Here is a 22667-nt window from a genome sequence, read left to right as displayed (position 1 = left end):
AAATGGAGACCCCACGTCAGAGAAGTCCCAGAAACAGTGTCTAGATGCAATCAGTATCAGTGGCAATTTGTATTGCTAACAGCCTAGCTAATGTGGTTGATGGGTTTCATTCCACCTTGCATAACTTGTGTGTAACAAGACACTGGAGGCGTGGCAACATCCCAGCACTGCAGGCTCCCTGCCTGTGACTTTCTGCTGCGTTAGCAGGATTGTTCATGTTGTAATAGATAGAAGGGAATGGGGCTGGACTGTGGGAAATTAGTGATAAGCCTCAAAATGCATTAAAAACAAACCAAAAGTAATGAAGACATTATTTTTAGGCAAGTAAAACAATCAGGGAGGCAGAGCCTGTAGGAGGTAGGAAGAGGAGGGGTCAATACATACATGCTCAGAAGATTTTGTTTGGAGAACTTAGTGTGAACATGACAGAAAAGGAAACCTGAATCCAGTTCCGGCCTCCCATACACAAATGCAGTAAGACTCTCTGGAGAGTTTGGTGCAGAGCTACTTCTAGCTACTGCTCTAACCAAGGGGCATAGCCATCTCCCATCACTCGACTCCAACAAGTGATTTTGGTAAGTATTTGTTTTAGTTTGTATTCAAGAATGGGCTGGGGAAAAGTCACTTCTCAGCAACAAAGAGACAGATAAGAGCATAGAAGTGGTGCTGGGTGGGGCAAGGAGAACTAGGCCTGTTTAAATTCCTACTGAATAGTCTTATGGAATATCCTGGACTGATTATATGATACAGTAAATAAGCAAAAAGAAAAGGAGGACTTGTGGCACCTTAGCGACTAACCAATTTATTTGAGCATAAGCTTTCATGAGCTACAGCTCACTTCATCGGAGTGAGCTGTAGCTCACGAAAGCTAATGCTCAAATAAATTATAGCTCAGTGGTTTGAGCATTGCCTGCTAAACCCAGGGTTGTGAGTTCAATCCTTGAGGGGGCCATTTAGGGATCTGGGGCAAAAATTGGGGATTGGTCCTGCTTTGAGCAGGGGGTTGGACTAGATGACCTCTTAAGGTCCCTTCCAACCCTGATATTCTATGATTCTATGATTCAAATTGGTTAGTCTCTAAGGTGCCACAAGTCCTCCTTTTCTTTTTGTGAATACAGACTAACACGGCTGCTACTCTGAAACCAGTAAATAAGCAGCCCTCTCTTTCTCACTGATCCCTTGCCCCACTGCTGCTGCTACTCGATGTGACACCTAAGGAGTGTATAGAACAAATGGGTAGTGGCAGGGGATGGACTAGGTGATCTAATAGTCTTTTCTCATTGCAGTATCTCTGAATGTAATGTATGTGGTGATAGGGGAAAGAGGGAGTTTCTGGTGGGGGGAGCATGAAGCAGATGGGGAATAGCTGTTCCAAACAATTCCCAGAAGGGAACAGGGCAGCACAGGGGTGAACTCCAGAGAGAGCCCTGCAAAGAAATAAGATAAATAGTATATGCAGGTACACTCACAAGCATAGAATTTAGTCTCAATCTGAAAATATAGCAATGGCAGCTAGCAGAAATCCCTGGCTCCAGAGGATGATTCTGCATTCTGGAATGATACAAGCAGCTGTCTGGTCCTTGATCACTCAGCAGGCCTGATATCTAGGAAACAGCACAGGACAGAGAGGCACTGGGCGAATGAGGTGTGGTTCCTCGCATCACAGAAGAAGTGGCTACAATCTCCTGCTCCACCTCTTCCTTAGAAAAAAGACTCACCCTCCTGCTGAGCAGGTACAAAAGGAAAGGAATTTAAATCATCAAAAACACAAATCTGAGCCAATTGAGTTGCTGAAAACTATGTACCTCAAAGTTACAGTTTGTCAGGCTGGTTTATAGGGCACTGTACTAAGAGTCAGGAGGCCTGGGTTCTATTCCCAGTTTGTTCTGTTGGTTTGGGTGGATCACCCCATCTCTCAATGCCTCATCTTTCCAATCTGTAAAATGAACCACCCTTATAAAATACACTGAGACCAAAAATGCAAAGTATATAGGAGCTAAGTATTCCTTAGGCATTCTTATGTTGATCTCATATCCAGGATCAGGGACCCATTGTGCTAGGCACTATGTGGCCATGCAGGAAGACAGCCCTAGACTGAAGAGCTTACAATTTAATAAAAGACAAGACCAAAGCAGGGAATGGGGGTGGGAGAACTCGGGTAACTGGGATAGGAACATGTGGTTGTGTAGAATAGTTATGTGCACCTCTGGATGGCCTTGGGTCTTTTTTAATTATAAGGTAAATGTAAGTAAATACATTGATACTGTAGCAGCAATCTGCCCAATATGCCCCGAAGTATGAGGCACCACACTAACAATGGCAATGGGGAGCAAAGTCTGGGAGGAGCTAGAAAGAATGATGAGCAGCAGCAGTTGTTCTAGGACAGATTCCCACCTGCCCCTTGATCCTGCTGGAAACGTACAGTGTGCGTAAATATTTCTACACACTTTACCCATCATAATTTCCATGACAGACAGTTGCCTCAAAACAAAACAAATTAATAGCCATGTTAACTAGAAATGCTTCTGATGCCTAGAGAGGGGAGTGGGCTTCAGAGTCCGAGCTCCAGCCCTATCTGCAACTTCAAAGGGCTGTCTAGACAGCTATTTATTTAGAGTGCTAGCACGAGCCCCACTGGACCAAGTCTGTCAACCTAGGTTCTCGCTCACTCTGGAATGCCAATGTCTGCTGTGTAGACATACTCTTGGAGGTTGATTGTCCCTCGCCTTTGAACAGGTGATGGTGAGGGAATCAGATGAGAGTGGGTCACACCAAGAAGTTTTTCTGCATCCTGTACAAGAGCCAGGGACAATTGCAGTCCGTGCCTTTGGTGGACTACAGTGACTGATTCCTTCATGTCCTGCCGCAGCATCCTTACTAGCCTACAGAACTTGCCAGCAGTGAAGATGGGAGCAGGCTGAATAGTGCTAACACATAGTACAGGCTGATCATTCCCATCACTTGCACCGGGGAGTGGGTGAAGGGCTGTACTTCCCAAGGAGCAGTCTCTCCTAGAGCTTTCCCTGCAGTCATGTGACTCCATACCGCAACATTGTAACATATACATTCTGGTCCCTAGAGAGCTCCTGTGCCAAAATCAAAGTTAAACAAGATGCTTCAGTTGGACCTTAAAAGTTACTGTCTTCCTAAACATCTAGAGACCTTTTTTTTTTCCTTTTAAATTTAAATACCAGGCAGCTATTCACAACCAAAACCATTCTCAACCTTGCCCTTTCTTTGCAGATAAGTTATGAAGCTGTTGGTTCTTGGTGCAACAGGTCAATCTGGTCAGTTTCTGGTCTCACAAGCGTTACAGCAAGGCCATGAAGTGACAGCACTTGTGCGGAATGTCACCAAACTGACTATTCAACATAAAAATCTGAAGGTATTTCATTTTTTAAATACTAAGCAGATAATAGTTTTCTATATGAGATCGTTTGCTGAAGTGACTAGTGATCTTGGGTACCTCAACTTGACACTTTAGAGGGGCCTGATTTTCAGAGGGTGGGCGCTCAGCACTTTCTAAAAATTGTGGTCATTTTAATGTGTCTCAAGTCAGGCAACCAATAATACAAGCAATGAGGACCACTATTTTTTTTTTTTTTTAATCTTGGCCTAAATATATTCTATATTTATCTACTGGTACTTATACTGCCTATGGATCTGATCCAAAGCCTGCTGAATTCAATTGAAGTCTCTCCATTGGACTCTGTAGGCTTTGGATCAGCTTTCTAGATAGCTATTGTAACTCAGGTTGAGCAAATGATTCTACAAAAACATGTCAGCCTGCCCAATGACATCTAAATTATTTGTGTGGCATGTGATCTCCGAAAACCAGATACAGCACCTGCAGGTTCCTGCCCTATTAGAAATTCCCACCTTACTTTCTGAACCAATATCTCTACAATCCCAGGAGATTTTATGTTATACCACGTTTCCTGCTCTTTTCTTCTTTAATTTTAACGATGAGCGCTCCAGCAGCAGTTTGGGTCTGGGAATTGAAAGGGTGGAATTGCCAAAGGCTCTGTTCCTGCAGAGTGCTGATTTCAGTGGGATTTGAGAGCAGTCAGCAGTTCTCAAGAGATGCTTGCAGGAATGGGATCTAACTGCCTCCGAGAACAGCTTCACCGGACACCTTGACTGGACTTCTTGTGACCTTGGAGAAGAGAGCATTGACTTTGGACCAGGCAAACAAAGAAGTGAACACACCCTTGAAGACTGGGTCCTCTCTAGAGCCTGATCCTCTAGGTCAGTATCATTAGTCTGTCGAGCTGGAAGGCACTGAACTCCAGTGCCGTCCAGTGTATTAGGCAGTGGGCCAGGAGTTAGGGTCTCTCAATTCTATTCTCAGCTCTGCCACTGAGGTTCTGAGTAAACCTGGGCAAGTCCCTTCATCATGCTGTGCCTCAGGAGAAGGAAATGTTGATGGATATGGTGGGGAGAGAAGTATTGACAAGATTATGATATTATTACATCTTTTTAGGTGGTGGAAGCAAACATCTTTTCAGCAGAACTGTTGTCGGGACATTTTCAAGGTCAAGATGCTGTCATTTCCTGCTTGGGCTTCCCCTACAAGATCTTCTCAGCAATTTCAGGATACACAGATTCAATGGAAGCTATAGTGGCTGCCATGCGGCTAGCCACAGTGAACCGTGTAATAACCATGACATCATGGTACACTTCCCGTGAGTACAGTAACCAGTGGATTGTTCAAGTGCATCTTTCTAGGCATTGCCTCCAGAGAGAATAAGTAAGCAGGGGGGGTTACTATTGTCTACCGGGTAAAGGGGATTTTAGTGTCTGAGATTCCTGAGAACCTTGAACTGAAAATTAAGAGTCTCAGTACTGAAGGAAAGAAGAGGCCCTGGAGGTTTTTCATCTTCCTCTGTAGCATGGGGCACGGGTCACTTGCTGGAGGATTCTCTGCTACTTGAAGTCTTTAAATCACGATTTGAGGACTTCAATAGCTCAGACATAGGTGAGAGGTTTTTCGCAGGAGTGGGTGGGTGAAATTCTGTGGCCTGCGTTGTGCAGGAGGTCAGACTAGATGATCATAATGGTCCCTTCTGACCTTAGTATCTATGAACAAGCAGTTCTGTTGTTGTTGACCAGGGATAAAATTTTCAGAAGCCGTAATTGACCTAACCTTCTACATTGTCTTACAAGTCAATAGGACTGAGGCTCTTAAGTCACTTTATTATTTGTATTACTGTACTGCTTAGGAGCCCTAGTCACAGACCAGGAGTACATTGTGTTAAGTATTGTACACGCACAGAACAAAAAGACAGTCCCTTTCTCAAGGGGCTTACAATCTAAGTAAGGTGCCTTTGAAAATTTTTCCCCATATCCCTTCTTGTTGGATTTCTAAGCAGAACCCACTAAAATTCCCCAAAGTCCTGCATACCGCCTGGGGGATAGCTCCTTTAGAGGCTGTCTTGGCTTCATTTTTCCCAAAAACCTCATATCCTATCCAGAATATTACAAGGATCATGATAAATTACATTGTATTTCATGTGACTGGACGATATATCCTGTCTGGTGCATTTACAAATAGAGCTGAAAATTTGGTGAACCACTTTCACAGTATTCCAGACCAGCCTCATTTGATAGAAGATGCTGATACAGTAGGTGTTATAGTGGCTAGGCCCAAGGTGTTTATCAGGCTTATCTAGAATTCCTTCTTTTATTGGCTAGTTAAATAGCTAAACACTGGAAAACACCCTTCTTTTGACTTTCATTAAAAAAGTGTTTTTTAAATCTGTAGGACAACAGACTAAGGTCTGCTGGAAATTCTCTCTAAGCTTCCTGGTTCCCTCCTGCAGTCTCTTTCTCTACAGACTTCCCTCACCTTATTAATGCGTACCTCTGCCCTTACTATAGTGAATCAAACTCCCAAAGATGGTAAAGGGGCCCTCTCTCAACTTTCCTATGCTTCACAAGGAACTCCTCTGGGTTTACCTTCCCTGTCTGGATCCGTTCTGTCCCAATACCTAGACTGATGCCATATCTCTTGAGGATGCATGAGGGCTGTGATAGCCAGTATAGCCAAACTCATGTTCAAGAATTCTGTGAGAAGAGTGAAAAGAATGTCTCTTTCCTTACAGCTGAGTCTGGACAGAATGCTCCACTCATGGTGCGTTTTCTCCTCCTGCCACTCATCAGAAGTGTGCTTACCAACATGAAACAAATGGAAGACTACTTAGAGAAGGAGTGCAGTGACCTCAGCTGGACTGTAGTGAGGCCACCAGGACTTCAAAATGTTCCAGCCACAGGTAAAGGAACTATGGTAGCAGCATCAACTATGGGAAAGCTTTGATGACTGTATAACCAGTGAGTAATATTGATGGCCTTATGGGTGATGAAGATATCCACTCATTGCCTACTGTCCTTATTTTGAATAGATGTTAAGTACCTCCTGCAGCAGGTGCTGATTGGCCTTAATTTTGACTATGTTTTTATTTGTATTATGGTAGCACTTCAGAGCCCCAGTCATGGCCAAGACCCTATTGTGCAAGGTGCTGTTCAAACGCAGAACAAAAAGACACTCCCTGCCCCAAAGAGCTTTCCTTTGGAGTTGAGGCCACTCAGTATTTTGCAAGTTCTGTTAGTTAGGCTTGAGGAGCATTGGTAGAGCTATCTGGAAAAGAGTGCAGAGCGACATCTAGCTAGTACCATTAATTACTTTTGGGTGGCCCGAAATATTTTAAACTGAAAGAGGGAAAGAAGGTATTAAATGGATTTGAGAATAAATGTTTCCAGTGTAGGGGTATCAATTATATGTTACCTACATCATTTAGCCAATGTTTCCAGGGACTGCTATATCAAAGCTTTACTAACCAAGGACCTGATCCAGTGCCCATTGAAGTCAGTGGAAAAACTTCAAGGGGCACTGGACCAGGGTCAAGGATAATAAGTGGAAAAACACTGAATTGAAGGAACAGTATCAAAGAATAGACAGGCCCCAAATTTATTTTACCTGTTACTTACTTCATGCCATGCATGCAGGAAAATCAAGCCCTGTTGTGTTCAGTTTTCCATTCTAGTGTGAAGGTAGAGCTCTTGTTAATTTCATTTTGCCATGACTGCGGCAGATAAAGCACTAGACTAGAGCTGTGTGAAACCCAGGGTGTTCAGCAGAGTTCAGACAAATCTCTTTTAGACTTCATTTCATGTAAGATAGTAGTAGTACCCTCTCTGTGTTTGTCTGAATTTGTGAACCCAACATTCCAAAGCAAAGCTCACCTCTAATTAACAATTTGGGGCTGATTTGACTCAGGCTTTGGCTACTCTTGCAAGTTAGAGCACATTAAATCAGCCCCGGGTGCCCTAATTCTTGAGGTGTCCACACTGGCAAGGCACTTAGAGCGCCTGGACTTTGCAGCTGGAGTGCTCCTGGTAATCCACCACCATGAAAAGCATAGAGCTTGCTGTGCCCCATCTGAAAACACCAGGGTTTCAGTGTGGATGACGTGTTGCATTACTGCATTGTGATTGGCCTCCGGAAACATTCCATAATCCCTTGACGTCAAGTGGCCACTCTGATCATTGTTTTGAATTCAGCTGCAGGCATGCAGATATCCCCTTTCAAAGCTCCCTTTCCTGCCAGCCAACTGAGGAGGGGGGTGTGTGTGTGTGTGTGTGTGTGCGTGCGTGCGTGTGCTGACATCCGGGTTTCCCCCTGCCGCTGTCTGAACTTACAAGACAGCATGTGACACACTCTCTGCCCTCCCCCAACACATTGTCTCTCCCCCCACATACACCCTCCACCCCCCCCTTTGAAAAGCATGCTGCAGCCACGTGCACACTGGGATAGCTACCAATACACTGCTCTCTGTGGCGTTGCAAGAGCTGCTAATGTGGCCATGCCACTGCTTGCAGCTGACGGTGTGAACACACGGCAGTGCTTTCCCTGCTGCGGTCTCCAAGGGCTGGTTTAAGTCCCAGCGCTCTACCTCTGCAAGTGTAGCCATGCCCTCATATGATCACTTTTCCCAGGGCTTTTCCCTATGCCCAGGTTTGTCCATACTCAAACCAGGGACCCAGAAAGATTGACAAACCTCAGTGAATGTTTTAGTCATTCTCACCTGAGTTTGTAAGTAACAGTTTTGCCTTGATTCATTTTTTGGTAAGAATGTGTTTGCACTGCTGTGTAAATCACACTTGTAATTGTACTCACACATAAAAATCACACTCAGCCAGTCAGCATCATACAAGTGATAATGTTGTGTGTATAGTCACACTAGTGTCCATATATGTCACAATCACACTGAGGTATCTGAACACACAGTCTATCACTTACATGTCTAACTGCTCTGGTGTGTACTGTAGGCTTACGATTGTTTGTGAATTTTTGCACACAACTGGGCTTTAAAAAAAAAAAAAAAAAACGGTCCTAAACGTCTTTCAATATAGCAGTAAAGCTCCTCAGGGCCCTACATTCTTCAGATCCTGTGAAGGATACAGACCCCAGATTAGCAAACCTTTGTGTTTTTAATTGAAAACCCTATTTATCATATTAATAAAACACCTGTAAACCCCAATCTTCAACACTTTTACACATTTTACACCCATGAGTAATCCTATTGCAGTCACTAGGATTAATCCCATGAGTAAAGTTCCACATGTACTTAAGTGTTTGCAGGATCAAGGACTTAGATCCCAATCCTGTGAGTTACTGAGCTACTCCTAGGAGATGCTGAGCACGCTGGAGAGTGCTCAGCACCTTGTGGGAGTAGTTACCACCTTACAGGATCAGGCCTCCAGTTATTAACAGAACACATGTGGTTAATTTTATAAGACTAGCAGCAGCAGTTAATGCTTAGAGAAAAACAAGATATTCGAAGACTGATAGCATATCAACAAGCAAAGCTGTTTTGCTAGGGATAATCCCAGTGGTTTATTTGATCATGGAGCAGTTTAATCTTTGTAAAGTGTACCCTCCAGAAATTCATGGAATTAACTGTTTTCCTGTGATCATTGTAAATGAGTTAGAAAAATAATGTCAGCCTTATTGGTGAGGCTTCATAGTAGCTTAATAAACTAACAAAAAGACCTTTGTTGCAAATGAGGGGCGGGAGGAAATAGATCTCACTGCGTTCTTGCAGTATAGTAAAATCCACAGCAAACTGTTATTAAGAATGAGTTATTTTAATTAAGTCCTCCCCACTGATCCCCAGAGCTGGAGCTTGTCAACAGCTTGTTGATAAAAGTCACTAATAAATTGGTTAGTCTCTAAGGTGCCACTAGTACTCCTTTTCTTTTTGCGAATACAGACTAACACGGCTGCTACTCAGAAACCTATACACGGTAGTTCTATACAGGCCTTTTTGAGCACAACGGGAAACAAGAGGGGGATAGAGCAAGGTATCTCACCATGTGGACTTTATTGCTGGGGTGCACCCTCATTTTAAGTAAAGATTGTTATCAAAACAATGGAGTTTACTCTACCTAAACGTAAAATCTAATTTCACTTGAACCTGTCACAGAGCTGGGATCTTGGGCTAATCAGCACTAAAGGCAAAAGCTCTTGACCCTCTAGCTCAGGTGTGGGCAAACTACAGCCTGGGAGCTGCATCTGGCCCTTTAGACATTTTAATCTGGGCCTTGAGCTCCTGCTGGGGAGCGGAGTCTGGGGCTTGCCCCACTCCATGCGTGCTGTGGCTCCGTGCAGCTCCTGGAAACAGGAGCATGTCCCCACTCCTATGTGTAGGGGCAGCCAGGTGGCTCCACACACTGCCCCAGCCCCAAGCGCTGCCCCTGCAGCTCCCATTGGCTGAGAACCATGGCCAATGGGAGCTGCAGGGGCGGTGCCTGCAGACAGAGCAGCGTGCTGTGCCGCCTGGCCGCCACTCCGCTTAGGAGCTGGAGGAGGGACATGCTGCTGCTTCCGGGAGCTTCTACTTGGATCTGAGCTCATTTCTCCCAGGACCTCAGCCTCAACTTAAATTCCCCATTTAAAAATGAACATGTTTATGTTTATCCATCAAGCCAAATGCTATCAGGAAACAAGTTTTTTATGCTATTACATTTCCCTTGAGGAGAAGCTCTTTGTCCTGTCATAGCTATGACTCTCTCGGTCTGGGAGAGATGGAAAAACCAGATGGTAACTTTTTACACCATATCAGTTTATAAACCTGCTACAATTGATGCATCCAGAGAATGTCAACTGGCTTCAGTGTTGTGACTCTGGATTTACATTGGCATAGCTGTGAGCAGAATTTGGCTTCCATTTTTACAATAAAAACGAGACTGAAAAATAAATGAGTTGGAGTCTTAACCAAAACTCCCTTGCAGGATAGACACTTGTCAAAAACACTGTTTACCTGCTGTACGCTGTTTCTTAGCCAAAACCAGCTAATGCAGTCTCTCCGCAATGTTGAACAACGTTTTATAACTGGGAAATGTTGCCACTTCAACCTTCCTCGCTCCACCATAAAACAGTAACAGGACCCATTTTAAACATTTGTCTAACTTCCAAAGAGATTTTAATAGGCTTTTCTGGAGGGAGGTCAGGTAATGATGTGCTGCAGGTAAATGTGTGGAATAGTCTTTGATCCAAGGGTAAGGTGAGGCAGATCCTGCTTCAGGGTGGCTAATTACTTTATAAATAATATAGACTAGTTGTTATAGAATAGACCTCCAGACAAATAAATAAGATAGTGATATAGAGACTACTACTAATGTGGCAAATACTAAGGTAATGTTATTTAGAAGTTGTTGTTTTTCAGACTTTATTTTAAGAAATTTAAATGAGTACAAGTGCAGTAAGGAAGTAAACTGAAAATGAGCAAAATTCCCACTTAATGTACTACAAGGATAAAAAATGCTGTGTAGAAGCAAAAAATAGCTTGATAGTAACACACTAGACCAGGTGATTACTTACCACACTTGCTGCGTTCATTATTGCTATGTAATAGATCTCTTCAGCTGGTGGAAGTTGGTAGTGCTCCTGTGACTTCAATCAGTGTTCACTAGCTGAGGATCTGTCCTCTTAGGTGGCTACCTGAAGGTTAAGCAGGAGTTGTAATAGGAAGAAAAGGAGAGCAAGAAGATAGAAAGGAAGACATAAATCGAGTGATGGAAGTCTTTGGGTGGAGGGAGGGAGGTGATGTCGCTAGACTTAGCCTATCACACATCTTGCAGAAGTCCTTGAAGTTATTTAGTTACCTAAAGCAGGGGATCTCAACCTTTTTCTTTCTGAGACCCCCTCAACAGGCTATAAAAACTCCACTGTCCATCTGGGCCACAACCAACTATTTTTCTGCATATAAAAGGCAGGGCCAGCATAAAGGGGTGGCAGGCAGGAAATTGCCTGGGGTCCCACGCCACTGGGGGCCTTGTGAAGCTAAGTTGCTCAAGCTTCGGCTTCAGCCCTGGATGGCAGGGATTGGAACCCCAGGCTTCAGCCCCATGTGGTGGGGCTTCGGCCTTCTGCCCTGGGCCACAGCATCTCTAATGTTGGCCCTGCTTGGTGGGCCTCCTGAAACCTGCTTGGGAGCCCCGAGCCTCTGGTTGAGAACCACTGACCTAAAGCAACTGGCAATACTTAAGAGTGGCCACTGTATTTCCTGATTTGTCAATGATACAGACTAGTACCTTTCTATAGCTGTTGCTTAAAATTAACTTGATATTTCATACTTACATTGGGGTTGGGCAGGTGAGAATCAATTGAAATGTAATGTTTTGACTCTGCAAGTCTGTTTTTTCCACCTACAGTTCATATCCATTTATATTTTTCTCCTACAGACAAAGAAATCCTGACTCATGAAGGCTATTTCGTTCCTGATCCAAATGGTTACCCGGTAACCAACTCAGTGGCAAGAGGGGATGTAGCTCGCTTCATGCTGTCTCTCCTCAACAGTAACGAATGGATAAAAAAAGGAGTGGCAATGTGTACCAACTAGAGGTTGTATTTTTCTTTGGCAGGATAACATAAGTACCAACCCCAGAGCAGCGGCAAAGAACGATCAAGCACTTATGACACAAGATAGACTTTTTGAAAAGAAAATTTTATTAAGGCAAAATTTCAATAAAATATTAAAATACGATATCATACATTACGTATTCAGGATCAAGTTAATATCCAAAGAACCTGGCTAAAGAAGTTACAGTTTGTTTGAATCTTCGCTTGTCTTGTCACAAAAGAATAATTTTCACTCAGTCCTCAGAGGTGATAAGCACCAGTAATTGCCTCGGAAGTCAGTGAGAGCTTTGGGTGTTCCACATCTCCATTAAATTCAGCCCTAAATGTTCTCTATAGTTATCAAATGCCTCAGCTTTACTTTACCATATAACTACTCACAAAAGACATTTACTGCTTCAGATACTCCATTACCACAAATGTTAGACCTGATTCTCTTCTCACTGTGGCTTGACAGCAGTGTAACTGCACTGGAATTGCTCGTGTTTTACACTAGTGTAAGTGAGAGGAGAATCCAGCCCATAGTCACTTTTTGTACTTAGACTGTTAGCCTCCTAACTATGTTGTTTATTCTACTCTTCAGCTAAAAGACAGTGTCCTAGAATTTAGGAAATCTAAATATACGAACTGTATGCTACAAACTTCCTGTAGATTTAGGAGTTGAAGGTCATGTCAGTGATTCACATTAGCACACAACCATTTGTCAGGTCTGGTTAGATTGCTGCTTGGCGGTCTCCCTCAGCTCTTTTAAGGGAAGCCATTCTAGGATATATATAATCAAGGCAGCATTGTATCTTCAAATATGGGGCAACAGATTTGATAAGTTCATACTGAAGCTTACAGGGTTTTTAAACCAGTTAATTGTATTTAATGACACTCTGTGCCTTGCTGTATTGTTTTTTTAAAGTCTTTTTATATTATTACTTAAAATGTTGCAAATTTTACTAGTTGTCATCCTCCTATCTTTGATATTGTTAGAACCAGCACTGTCTTCAATGTCAAAATACCAGTGACTGGACTATGGATAAGAATTGCTATTCACAACTGAGTATACCCTGCCACCAGGGCAGATGTGCTTGATAACAATATGCCCAAACAACCGAGCATGGACGTGCTGCTGCCTCCTCAGCGCAGGTTCCGTAAACCTTTCTGTCCAGATTCCCAACCACCTTCTTTCTGAGTGCAAGCTCCCTTTTCCACCCTTCTCTCTGCAAGTTTCCCCCAATACCACCACCCAAACCTCCAGCCTTCATCCTCCTTCCACACCCAGTGCAAGTTGATAATTATCCTCATTACCTCTAATCACACTGGCCGTTATTGCTGGGAACCTTTGTCAACGGTAGACTCATCCTCAACTCTCTGGTCTATACTGCTGGCAGCTGTTCACTTCCTCTTTAAAGACCTGATCTTCTGGGTGCTTTCGAGTTGATGGTTCTCAGTTTTTCTTTTCCCAGGAGCTGCACAGTATCTCAAAGGATCAAATCCTTAACAGGGCATCAGAGAATTTATACCTTTTTATAGGTTTCAGAGTAACAGCCGTGTTAGTCTGTCTTCACAAAAAGAAAAGGAGTACTTGTGGCACCTTAGAGACTAACCAATTTATTTGAGCATGAGCTTTTGTGAGCTACAGCTCACTTCATCGGATGCATACTGTGGAAACTGCAGAAGACATTATATACACAGAGACCATAAAACAATACCTCCTCCCACCCCACTCTCCTGCTGGTAATAGCTTATCTAAAGTGATCATCAAGTTGGGCCATGAGCTGTAGCTCACGAAAGCTCATGCTCAAATACATTGGTTAGTCTCTAAGGTGCCACAAGTACTCCTTACCTTTTTATAGTCACTTTGGGTAACTGCACCTTCTGTGACAGTGTAAGGACAGCCATGAATGCTGTGAAAACCAAAAGAACATGAAGTCTATCTTACAAAAAAACATATGAGGTCATTCAAAGGAAAGTGTTTGGTTTACTTCAGTTTTTATCCAGATGTCTGGTTTTGAATTATTTCTGGTGCCTACTTTCCGTGCAGTATTGTGAATATCAGTGTTTTTTCTTATTCCTATTTCAGTTAGCTATACATGGTCTCAAAGCACCCCAGCCAGCCTGGGCACAATTAAAAACAGCTTTGCAACATTCATCACTGATACAAATAGGTTTTTAAAGATGCACATTACAAAGATAAATGATGATAAATCCTATTTTAAAGTATAATAAGCTAATTATTTCTCTTACCAATAAAATACATCTCATTTATTTTGATGTCTCATTTATTTTGAAATAGTTCACCTTCACAGGACAGAAATGTGGAAAAAGAAATAATCCATAGCTGTCTGGAAAAATTTAGGAATCATAGCTTTAATCTTGTGTTCCAGGCTCACCCTGGGAATTGGATCAAGGCCATACATACATAACATGCAGTATTACCGATGCTCTAATAACTAGAATTAAGAACACAAAGGGATTACTTTATTATCTGAGATAGTAGACTGCCAACTGCTTCCTGCCTGCTCCTTCTAGAACAGGGCAAGCAGCTGGCACTAACCACCGTCTCATTAGGGCATTGTGCGGAAAGGGTACTTAAATCGGAATCTATTAAACCACCACCATCTAATTGCAACCTCTAGTACAGAACCAAGCTGTTGCAATTCAATGATGATGATTCATGTGGGGTTCTGCTCCATTATCCTGCACGGGATCAATGTCAGCTTAACAAGCCTATAATTACCCAGGTTATCCCATTTATCCTTTTTAAAAATTGGCACAACATTAGCTTTCTTCCAGTTTTCTGGAACTTCCCCTGAGCTCCAAGACTTATTGAATACCAAACTTAACAGTCTGGGTCTTAAGTCTGCAGCATGTAACTGGAATAGAACATACAAATATTGAGCCAGGGTTTTTTTGGCTTGTTGGTAAATATGGGATTTTATTATTGTTTACTATTTTGCAATAAGTAATTATTATGATTCCAAAAGCAGGAACTTGTATCAGGGTAGTTACCAAAGTAGATTTCTCTTTAGAAATGTCAGAGAACTTTTGCTCTGTTTGAGCCAGTCTGTAACTTCCTTCCCCTTCACATGCCATCTCAGCTAACAATTCAGATTTGCAAGTCAAGTCTGAATCAAGAGTTATCAAATCCTTGCCATGGCACTCCAGAGGCATAGAGTCTGACTACAGCTCAGAGGTCTGGACACACTCTAAATCCAGACAGACAAACAAACCCTGAAGAAGGAGGAACCTATGAGCAACAGCCTCTTCAAAATTCTAAAACCAAACCTGTGAATACTAGTATGATCACAGTGGACAGAAGTCAGTGACATTTGGGATGGGATAGGACAGACCTAAAAAAATATTTTGCAAGCCCACCCTAACTGCTAAGGCTGTCTCCGCTTCCAACTAGAGTGAGGAAGAAAAAACTCTTTAAAACTTTGGGAGAAAGGAAACATACTACAATATGTGCCAGCCTACCACTATAAGAAATGGCCAGTAAAGCCAGGACTTCTGTATTACTACTGTGAAATTGTCCTTTACACAGATACTTAACATGTATATCTGGACACTGCTGTCATGCCAATGAAGTTACTGAAATTGAACAAAAAGAAAAGGAGTACTTGTGGCACCTTAGAAAGCTTATGCTCAAATAAATTGGTTAGTCTCTAAGGTGCCACAAGTACTCCTTTTCTTTTTGCAAATACAGACTAACACGGCTGTTACTCTGAAATTGAACAATATTTTTGCACAAGAATCAGGAGACTGGTCTGTTCCTAGTGGAAAGACAATCTTTGAACTAATATAGACTAATTACAACAACCTTCCTCACGTGGTGCTTGATAAAAAAAACTGGAACTGGAGTAAAGGATTAGTCTCTTTCATGTAGAACTGTCAGTCCTTACCAACTCCTGTTTTTCTCCTCTGTCTGGCAAGACAAAGCAAACTACAACCAGAGCAGCTGATGTCAGCAATGTTATGTGAGAGCCCCCAGTTTCCAGCAGCAGCAGCAGCAGCATACAACACACATGCTTTTGTATAGTCATCTTAAAACTGGGAGAGCAAAAATAATCTGTTTGCCTATTGTTTAATGGCAACAGAGTAAAGTGCACATTTCTGCTTTTCCTGTAAAGCATAAATTCTCAAACTTTTTAATTCAGCACATTATTTCATACAAGGAAAAACCTGAGGGTCAACCACTTCCCCTCCTGACATTTCATTCTTCTACTGCTTGGTTCTCAAAGTATTTTATTATCTGGACCATCCCCCAGACCACAATAAGAACCACTGCAATAAAGTAGCATGATCATTTTCTGTCCTTTACGATTTCCAAATAACCTCTAAAAGAGAAAAAAAGAGGCAAAAACAGTCCTTCTACTGTGCTATCCTGTAACATAAAATATAAAGTCTGAATTAAATGAAGAAAAGCAAGGAAATCCAAAGGTAAGGCTAATGCTTTGTTACAAACTAATTTTTTTTTTTTTTTAACATTTAACTTTCAAAAACCTGGTGCCATATTTTTATAGGATCATAGCAACCAGGGAGGGAAAAGACTTTTGCTGTATAATCAAGTCTATTCACCTGCAATAGTTAGATACAGTATGAAGACTGAGAAGGTTATCCGATATTAAATGTATCATGGACATAATCGTCATTAAGGATTAGTGCCTTTAATGTAGATAAAATGTGGTTTCAAAAGAACCAGGCTGAGTGTTTTAAAAACCTGGTCTATAAAAATGTACCCAGGTATGACTTAGGGTATGCACAGTACACTATTTTCCATTAAGTTTGAATGATGTACTGAGGTATGGAATTCATATATATTGATGTGCAAGTGTGCATATACTTGGAGTGAGGCACATCATAGCTGTGTTAATTTCAATAATTACGTATTCAAACAGAGATGTCATGTAGTTATTTGAGTGAGCTATAAATCAAATTTCCTGTATTGGGGCTGCTTATGTGGCCTTCCTCTCCTCTGCTTTAGTAATATCATCTTTCTGACTCTCACTGGCTTCCTGTTTTTTCCCCTACATAAAATCAGAGCTCGGGGTTTTCACCATTAAGACCCTACATAATTTTTGCCCCATCTACATTTCTAGTTTCCTTTCCTCTCTCTCTTACCCCCTATGTTCATGTCAATCCTTTTTTCTTACTGTTCCCTAAATCTTTCCCTGCCTCATGCCTTTTTTGTGCTGCCCCATTTGTTTCTTGTCCAGCAAGCACTTTCTTTTTCCTCCTTCGAATCCTGTTTTAAAATCCATTTCTTCCCTCAATTCTTCTTGTATTGGCCTCACCAGCAATGACTCCATTCATACCTGCAACTGATCTGTTGTCCTATGTCTATTTTGTCTATGACAGTTATAAGCTGTTTTGGGGAGAGACCATGTCTTCTGTTTCTTGACAGAAGACATGACTTACATATATGTACAGTTTACATAAATATAAATAAAACAACAACAGTAGGAAAGATTCCTGTGGACTTTAATGGAAGTTGAATCAGGCCTTAGCAGCAATGAAGCCAAAATTTATACCCTCCTTCATCCCTTTCACATGCAAATATTTTGCACTGCATGTGGCTGCAGTTGTAAAGCTGCCTTGATGCAAAGGACAATATTTTGTCACACATTTTATTTTTAATTTAGAGTAATATTTTCTCAAGTTTTTCTGGGATTCATCGATCTAGATTCCTTGAAGATGGCTAAAAAATGAGGCAGGTGAACAGACTTTCGACAGATTGTTCCAGACACAGACATCTTGGAGCAATGAATAATACCCTATTCCCATCCCCAACTTTGTTCCCAGAGCAAAGACAGAACAGCCATTCACAACTGCTGTGAGGGACAAAGGAGAGGCAGTTTCTTAAGTACCCCATGCCTGGATTATTAACATTACATGCATTATGAAATAATTTTAACAATATTAATAATGAGGTTTGCAATGTAGATGATAGCATCAAATGAATATCTAATTATCAACTACACCTATAAGAAAGAGGTGTTTCAATCACACTTTGAACAGAGGATATGCACACTGGATATAGTTCACATTGCCTTTATTGTTAACTTATCCAACAATCAAACATATCAGCTTAAGCTTTCATCCCCATATTAGCTGTCCCTAAGGTTTCTCCCTGCAGGGCTGCTTCTGTCCCATCCTCTCATTCCCTCTGCACCAAAGACAAATACTCAAACCCCTATTGTACTCCTAAAGTGGAACTATTTGAACATGCCTGATCCATCTTCATAGTAACCCATCAAAACTATTTGAATGACCCCACAGAACAGTTCACAGTCCCCATAGTGCAGGGGTGAGCAAACGTTTTGGCCCCAGGGCCACACCGGGGTGCGAAACTGTATGGAGGGCCAGGTAGGGAAGGCTGTGCCCCCTAAACAGCCTGGCCCTCTCCCTATCCACCCCCTCCCACTTCCCACCCCCCTCAAAACCTCCCACCCATCCAACCCCCCCCCTGCTCCTTGTCTCCTGACCGCCCCCTCCCAGGACCCCCGCCCCCATCTAACCCCCCCACCCCCTGTCCCCTGACTGCCCGACCCCTATCCACACCCCCACCCCCTGACAGGCCCCCCAGGACCCCGCCCCCTATCCAATTCCCCCTATTCCCCATCCCCTGCCCCCCCCAACCTCTGCCCTATCCAACTGCCCCCTGCTCCTTGTCCCCTGACTACCCCCTGCCCCCATATCCAACCCCCTGGCCCAGGCCCCCTTACCATGCCGCTCAGAGCAGCATGTCCGGAGCCACGCCGCCCAGCCGGAGCCAAACATGCTGCCCCACCACCCAGAGTGTGGCCCGCGTGCTGTCATCGCTGTGGGGGAGGTGGAACAGTGGGGGAGGGGCCAGGGGCTAGCCTCCCTGGCCAGGAGCTCAGAGGCCAGGCAGGACGGTCCCCCAGGCCAGATGTGGCCCTTGGGCCATAGTTTGCTCACCTCTGCCATAGTGGGTCCTAAACATCCACCATCCTACTACAATATCATAATAGGAAATCTGAGAAGTCCATTACCAGACATCATAAAGACTAAAGAACATCCAGGAGGAAGTTGTCACATGCACCCTGGAAAGACACCACAAAGTTTTCTTCGAAAGCATTGTTGTTTCAGAGGCTTAAACTAAATAGCCATAACAGAAAACTTATGCTCAAATAAATTGGTTAGTCTCTAAGGTGCCACAAGTACTCCTTTTCTTTTTGAGAAATTCAGTAGAATATGTTACAGTCTTCATCTGGTCTTTATGATTGCCACTGACCTTTGTTGGTTCCTACTGCACTTCCAGTAGGTGTTCAGATACCTGAGTGATGAGAAAGGTGGAAATGTCTAGAGAGAAAGAGAGAAATAAACACAGGAATCAGTAACCCTGTAGTGGGGTATACTGGCCCTTTAAGCCCAGAAGGGGCAAGGTGACCCTGTGCCAGAAATAGGGGCACAAATGAAAGCCGAGGACATGGCCAAAGCCAGAGCAAGAAGAAAGGAAGTAGCCCCAGGGAATTAGTGGTTGGTGGGTAAAACTCAACCTACTGTCTTTTTAAGGGTTCATGACCAGGAACCCTGTGGTGTAGGATAGGGCAAGGCTTCCCTCTTTCTCAATCAACCAGAACAAGCCCTCAGAAGGAGGGCAATATACACACTGCCCCTTCCTTCTCCTTCAGGATGGGGAGATGCTAGGAGGAGGAGGAGGAAATCTATTTGTGTGCTGACCTCTCCAAGGGAAAGGGGCTGAGTGTGAAATAGGGACCAGCTGGAAAGAAACTGGTTGAGGCCTGTCGCTGGTCGGAATGGCAACCCAGACCCAGGAGAAAGGCTACGAACTCCCGGAAGAGGGAGAGAGGTTGTTTGTCTTCTAGTCTGTCTCTAGGAGGAGTGCTGTGAATTCCTGAGCCAAGGAAGGAAACAGCTTTTATCCTGCTCCTGGGAGAGTCCTGCGGCCCGCTGACGCAAAGGGGGAAAGGCTGTGCAGGTGAGGGCATGCAGAAGAACAGTGCTTCGCAGAGCTGGCCCGTGAGGACCTTTGAAGAGATGGAAAACCCCTGCCCCCCCCGTCACCGGACCCCCGTCAGCGGTCAGGAGGAGCCCTACCCCGACGTTTCCCAGGGGCCCCGCAAAAAGCAATTTTCCCCCGCCCCCGCCATGACGGCGGGTTGGCGCATGTGCAGGAGTCCCTGCCGCGTGCGTTTTGCGGCCCCCCTCAACCATCCTGGCGCCTGGGAGGAATTGCACATGCGTAGCAGCCACCCCGCTCACAGTCCTGTATGCGCCAGAGAGCTTCCCGCACCCCGCCGCACGTCCCGGAGCTGGCATGCGCGCGCACAATCTTGCCCTTCCCCGCCCCTCCTTCTAGGGTGGTGGGGCGCGTGAGTGCGTGGCTGCCGGCTCTGGGCTGAGAGAGCGGCGGCGGGTAGCGCAGCGCAGCGCGCGAGAGGTAACGGCCGGGCGCAAAGGCCCCATGTGGGTGCGCCCCTGGGCTCGCGAGCGGCGGCATACGGGGGCGGGGCTTTTTTTTGAGGGGGGGGTCGTCTGCTGAGGGGACAAGGGGGGCGGGGCAGGTTAGGGAGGAACCTGCGGAGAGCTCCGGGGGGCGGGGAGGCCGGCTGGGAGAGGCGGGTGGCTGGGGAGCGAGGCGGAGGGCAGGAGATGGGTGGCTGAGGTGATGCATCTTTGTAAAATTATTATTTCCTTATGCGGCTGTAGGTTATGCATTTGCGTACCGTGACCTAGCACCTTTGTGACATGGCAGACCCCCGCATTTTGGCAGCAAGGGGGTACACATGCATAATTTTCATGCATAACAACATTGGGCACTTTACAAGACGTCACATTTTTCACTTATCACTCAATTTGAATGTGCAAAGCATTTAACTAGTCAACTCATTTTTCATAAACATGAAACTTCCTCTTCCTCGAAAGCATCTAGCGATAATGCAAATACTCCAGTAATGTAACATGTTATGAATGCTCTAATTAGAGCTGTACTGCTGGCCTCAAATTGCTGCTACCTCTTGGTTACAGGGCTAAATACTGTATTACCCCTGCTAGCACCCAACCAAGATCCAGGGTACAATTTTTCTAAGTACGGTAAAGGCACACACAGTCTGCCTTGAAGAGTTTACAATCCAATTAGGGTCTCAAGTATTAAACAAAAAATGGTCTCCTTTCCTCTCTCACTTGTGGGAATAAACAATAAGTTGTAGAAGCATTTTACTTGGTGGGTATATTGTATATATGGGGGTGAGTATGTGTGTAATTTAGCGAGGAAAAGCTAAATCAGAAATAATACAAACTTTTCTTTCTACATGCTGAAGTTAGTAGTCATTTTTATATGTTTGAGTATTGAATTCCACAGTCCCGGTCTGGTTCCTGTGAACACTGTCTACTGCGGTCCTGGTCAACGGTTTTTAATACAGTATAGCAGTTGTGACAGGTCATGGTTATGAAGAGAGACACAGTCTCATGTAGCTAGGGCCAATTGCATGATGGTCTTGGAATACGAAGACAAAGTTCTAATTGGATTCTGGATTTAACGTGGAGACAGTGCAGAGCATGCAGCATAGAGGTGACGTACCTATAGTGATTTGTATTAGTCAGCATTCTGTATTGGCAAAAGCTTTCTTGGAGGGATGTTGCATTCTTAGATCTGAATTGTTGTAACTGAGCATTAGTCATGATTGCATGGATCATCATGTCTAAATCTAACAGGATGGTGTGCAGTTTTCTAGCTCACTGAAGATTTAGAACAGGTCTAATCACTCAGAAGTATAACAGAATCCCTACATTCCAAAACTAATGTATCCAGCCAGTCATTCAAATCACTACAAAATACCCCATCACATCAAAAATCTCAGCTCCCCCCAAAAGCCCAACTAATTAGATGGTTATTTGTAATAATTCTTCACAGCAAGAAATAGGTCTGGAGTTGAATGGAACACTTCATTCTATGTTATCTCACTACCTCCCTTATTGACTTTATGTAGGTGTTTGAATATGGTAGAGAACATGATTGTTCATCTTCTTCCAGAATCCAAAAAGGTTCAAACATGAGTCTGTGGATTCAGTCTGAGAGGAAGAACTGAAGTTGTTTTAGATTATTTCCATTCACCACTGCAACCTCTTTGAGAGGCAAGATAATTTGATGATTGTTGGTATCAAATGCAGAGAGGTCCAAGAGGATGAGAATGGATGGCCTTATCTTGACAGTGGACTGGAAGAGGTTGTTGGATAGAGCAAAGAGTGCTCCTTCTGCACCATGCCTTGACAGAGAGATCCAGGAGGCATTGGTGAATCAGTTTTTGTTTTCTCAATTAGCTGGTGTGTGAAGGGAAGTTTAATACTGGATGCTCACCATTGTCAAGTGACAGTTTCTTTAATAATGGTCCAGCTATTGTGAATGTGTTTGTGTGTGCCATAGGTAGGGCCCTACCAAATTCACAGCCGTGAAAAATATATCATGGACTGTGAAATCTGGTCTTTTGTGTGCTTTTACTCTATACTATACAGATTTCATGCGGGAGACCAGAGTTTCTCAAATTGGGAGTCCTGCCCCAAAAGGGAGTTGCAGGGTGGGGTCACAAAGTTACTGTAGGGGGGTTGTGGTATTGCCACCCTTACTTCTGTGTTGCCTTCAGAGCTGGACAGCCGGAGAGTGGGGGCTGTTGGCCAGGCGTCCAGCTCTGAAGGCAGCGCCCCGCCAGCAGCAGTGCAGAAGTAAGGGTGGCTGGCCAACAGGCTCCACTCTCCGGCTGCCCATCTCTCA

At 43.8% G+C, this 22667-nt stretch overlaps 2 protein-coding genes across 4 annotated transcripts in view; both read left to right on the top strand.

The window, feature by feature from the left end:
- Positions 1-328: 328 nt before the first annotated feature.
- On the top strand, positions 329-12753 carry LOC144263491 (flavin reductase (NADPH)-like). The gene is made up of 5 exons (XM_077814371.1): positions 329-575; positions 3244-3385; positions 4484-4685; positions 6105-6272; positions 11746-12753. The coding sequence occupies exons 2-5, from the start codon at positions 3251-3253 to the stop codon at positions 11901-11903; spliced, it is 663 nt and encodes a 220-aa protein (XP_077670497.1). The 5' UTR covers positions 329-575; positions 3244-3250; the 3' UTR covers positions 11904-12753.
- A 7398-nt stretch (positions 12754-20151) lies between these two features.
- KLHL8 (kelch like family member 8) overlaps positions 20152-22667 on the top strand; it is a 40981-nt gene continuing 38465 nt past the window's right edge. For all 3 annotated transcript variants that reach the window (XM_077815004.1, XM_077815005.1, XM_077815002.1), the window contains exon 1: positions 20152-20339. The gene's annotated coding sequence lies outside the window, so the exon portion shown is untranslated. The remainder of the gene's footprint in view (positions 20340-22667) is intronic.

The sequence above is a fragment of the Eretmochelys imbricata genome, chromosome 4 (genome assembly GCF_965152235.1).
Source record: "Eretmochelys imbricata isolate rEreImb1 chromosome 4, rEreImb1.hap1, whole genome shotgun sequence".
Taxonomy (NCBI): Eukaryota; Metazoa; Chordata; order Testudines; family Cheloniidae; genus Eretmochelys; species Eretmochelys imbricata.
This window is presented reverse-complemented; position numbering and strand designations above follow the sequence as displayed.